Below are 3119 nucleotides of genomic sequence, written 5' to 3'. Positions count from 1 at the left end.
AAAAAAAAACCCGTATGTATCATTGTGGGGGCGGGACTATAATCCACTCTCTTCAGTGATACTGAAAAGCAAGCAGGCCTGAGTGGAAACCGGTGGTGTTCTTTGACTCCTGGTCAGCCCCTCGGCCCCTCCTGCCTCCCTGACATATTCTCTCTTCCCGCCAGGGGTCGCCGTGGCCCTGAAACAAGCCATGACTCCAGAATTCCGGATGTACCAGCGCCAGGTGGTGGCCAACTGCAGGGCTCTGGCTGAGACCCTGATGGAGCTGGGCTACAAAGTGGTGACAGGTACCAAGAGAACCCTCATCGGCCCTGGGGCGGGGGGGGGGGGGCGTCCCTGCTCCTCTGGTGGCACTTAAACCTCGCACCCGGGCTGGGCGCTGCAGCCGCGGCTGTGCGCCCTGTCACCGGCTGTGACACCATAGGTCCTCAGAAGAGCTTTGTGAAAGGCTGGCCTGAGGCTCGCCTGAGAAAGGTTTGGTCCCAGGGGCCACAGCTTGGAACAGAGCAGACTCCCTTGCTGTCTCCGCAGCGATGCCCCACGTTGTCCCACAGGAGTGTCCCCACTCCTGTGTCCCCTGAGCATCCGGTACAACAGGCCCTCCCGGGAGGAGTTCCTGGGAGCATCATGTCCGTGTCTGCTTCGGTACAAGAGCTGGTGTGGCTGAGTAAACCCCAGGATATGGGTTTTCCGGGAGAGGGCCCCCTCAGGGGTGCCCTCCGCCCCGGTCACTGTGGGCTTCACGGCCAGGACGCCGTTTTTCTGGAGACTTCGGCTCAAAGGCTGCTGCGTATGCTGCCAGTGGGGTGGTCTAGGGAAGTGGGTCCTGGTATTCCACAAACTCGGGGGCCCATAGCCCTTTACAGGATTCCAGGCCCGTCTGAGGAATGGGGTCCCCACCAGACTGAGAGCAGCAGAGCTGGGACAAACGCGGTCTCCTCAGCATTCTTGGGAGCACCCGTTTTCTCTCTCACTTCACTTCCTTTCTCCTTCACCTTCTGCCTCTTTCCATTAGAAAGCCCTAGAAATCTCAGCATGGACTGAGACCTTCAAGGTCCCTTAGGTCACTCTGTCAGACTTGGATATGCACAGCAATACCCCAGCCACGCTGTTAAGATGCAGGTTGTGAAGGGGTGCCCGGGGTGGCTCAGTCAGTTGAGCAGCTGACTTCAGCTCAGGTCATGATCTCACAGTTTGTGGGTTCGAGGCCTGTGTCAGGTTCTGTGCTGACAGCTCAGAGCCTGGAGCCTGCTTCAGATTCTGGGTCTCCCTCTCTCTGTCCCTCCTCCACTCACTCTGTCTCTCAAAAATGGATAAATGTAAAAACATTAAAAATAAAAAGATGCAGGTTGTGACTCAGCAGGTCTGGGTTGGGGGGGTGGGGTCAGCATTTCCAACCAGCTGGCGTGGGACCCACACTTGACATTGTAAGGTGTTAGATCAAAATCCCTATGGCTACATACAGCATGTGGCAGCCTGCAGCCCGGCACTGCCTGAAGTCTCCACTCGCCTGAGCTCCTGGGCCTGCCCTCACCCCCAGATGCTCTGCTCTGACGACGCAGTGCAGGTGGCCAAAGCAGATGGCGGTGACCCTGAGCACAGGGGCCAGCCTGATAATCTGCTTTATGCCTGGTGCGGGCAAAGTGCTGTCTGAGGTAGTTCGTTTAAACTTCCCGACGGCCTCGTGAATTACTGCTCTTATTTTATGAGTGGGCGTCAGGAGGTTCCAAGATGTTGAGTTGCCTAAAGCCACAGCACGTGTGGGCATGACTTAATCTCTGGGCCGTGGGGTCCTGCATCTTTGAAGTCACTGCTGTTTGTCCAAGTGAAGGGCCCGGGATTAATGAGATTTCAAAGTGGAAAGATCCAGGTGCTTAGAAGACACCTGGTTGCCTTGGGCTAGTTCCAGAAAGTTCTCATGGCCTCAGTATCCTCGTGTTGGGTCATGGCGCCAGGCAGCCTAAGCTGGGAAAGTCACTGTTGGTTCCTCTCGGCCTCAGGACCTGCTCCCCGCCACCAGTGCCCTTGTAAACTATCAGCTCTCAGGTCGTGGAGCATCTTGTGTTTATCGTGGCACTAAAGGCTCCAGGACCCGTGGTGGGGGTGCTCATCTTGCTCACTGCATCTGCTTTGGCCTCCTTGATCCCTACCCTTGTTTCTTCGGAAGAGAGCTTCCTGCATTCCTCCATGTGCAACTTGGTTTCCAGGTGGTTCTGACAACCATTTGATCCTCGTGGATCTCCGTTCCAAAGGCACGGATGGTGGCAGGGCCGAGAAGGTACTAGAAGCCTGTTCTATAGCCTGCAATAAGAACACCTGTCCAGGTAGGAATCCTCGCTGGTCTCCTGCACCCCTCCTGTCTTAAGACTTCTTTTGGCCAGAGTCATAGCTGATGGCACTTTGGCTCTGGGGACAGACATCAAAGGGTTTCCGAGGGGCATATACACGGTGTGGCATAGAGGCAAAATCCTGGCTCTCTCCCTGCCTGCCCCTTCTGACACAGCTCTACCCATGCCAGGGATGGAGAGGGAGGGACCAAGGTGGGCTGCTCGGATGTGCCACAGGCATCTGGAAGGGGAAGCGGGGGCCTCTCAAACAGGCTGGGTTTCTCAGGGGGTGTGGAAAGAATGTGGGTGGCACATCTCTGACTGACACAGATGCCAACCTCACTTTTCGGGAGGTCATGCCACAGATGGCAACCCCCTTGCTGTTTCATCACAGTGGCCGTCTCCGGTGCCTTTGTTCCGGCCTCCGGCATTTAACTGAGCGGCGCTCCGCTTCCGGGGTACAGCCGGCACCCACCGGCCAGTATGTCGGGCAGCTGTTGTCTTAGATGCGCAGTGCTCAGCGGGGAGTTGGGAGCAGCCAAAGGACAGAGCTGGTTTTTCTTGAAGGTGACAAAAGTGCGCTGCGGCCCAGCGGACTGCGTCTGGGGACTCCGGCTCTGACATCCCGGGGACTTCTGGAAAAAGATTTCCAAAATGTAGCCCAGTTCATTCACAGAGGTAAGAAGAAAGGGTTGGAAGTTGGCCACTTGAGACTGTGCGGAGTTTCTGATGGCTGAGCAGCCGAGACCCAGCCGCTGGAGCACGTTCCATGTTGAGGCTGAGTGCTGGGGA

The 3119-nt window shown here is 56.7% G+C and overlaps 1 protein-coding gene across 1 annotated transcript; it reads left to right on the top strand.

Moving 5' to 3' along the window:
* The first annotated feature begins 6 nt into the window (after nt 1-6).
* Nucleotides 7-3085, top strand: LOC115282165 (serine hydroxymethyltransferase, cytosolic-like). The gene is made up of 3 exons (XM_029928019.1): nt 7-287; nt 2208-2324; nt 2895-3085. The coding sequence occupies exons 1-3, from the start codon at nt 191-193 to the stop codon at nt 3062-3064; spliced, it is 384 nt and encodes a 127-aa protein (XP_029783879.1). The 5' UTR covers nt 7-190; the 3' UTR covers nt 3065-3085.
* Nucleotides 3086-3119: the final 34 nt, after the last annotated feature.

The sequence above is a fragment of the Suricata suricatta genome, chromosome 17, assembly GCF_006229205.1.
Source record: "Suricata suricatta isolate VVHF042 chromosome 17, meerkat_22Aug2017_6uvM2_HiC, whole genome shotgun sequence".
NCBI lineage: Eukaryota > Metazoa > Chordata > Mammalia > Carnivora > Herpestidae > Suricata > Suricata suricatta.
The sequence above is the reverse complement of the archived record's forward strand: the minus strand, read 5'-3'. Positions and strand labels throughout refer to the sequence as shown.

What these genes read in the sequence shown, in the direction of transcription:
- LOC115282165 (XM_029928019.1), top strand. Translation starts at nt 191, where the DNA reads ATGACTCCAGAATTCCGGATGTACCAGCGCCAGGTGGTGGCCAACTGC. An exon ending in GGGCTACAAAGTGGTGACAG is followed by an intron (nt 288 to 2,207) that starts GTACCAAGAGAA and finishes CTTGGTTTCCAG; the next exon opens with GTGGTTCTGACAACCATTTG. An exon ending in CAATAAGAACACCTGTCCAG is followed by an intron (nt 2,325 to 2,894) that starts GTAGGAATCCTC and finishes TTTTTCTTGAAG; the next exon opens with GTGACAAAAGTGCGCTGCGG.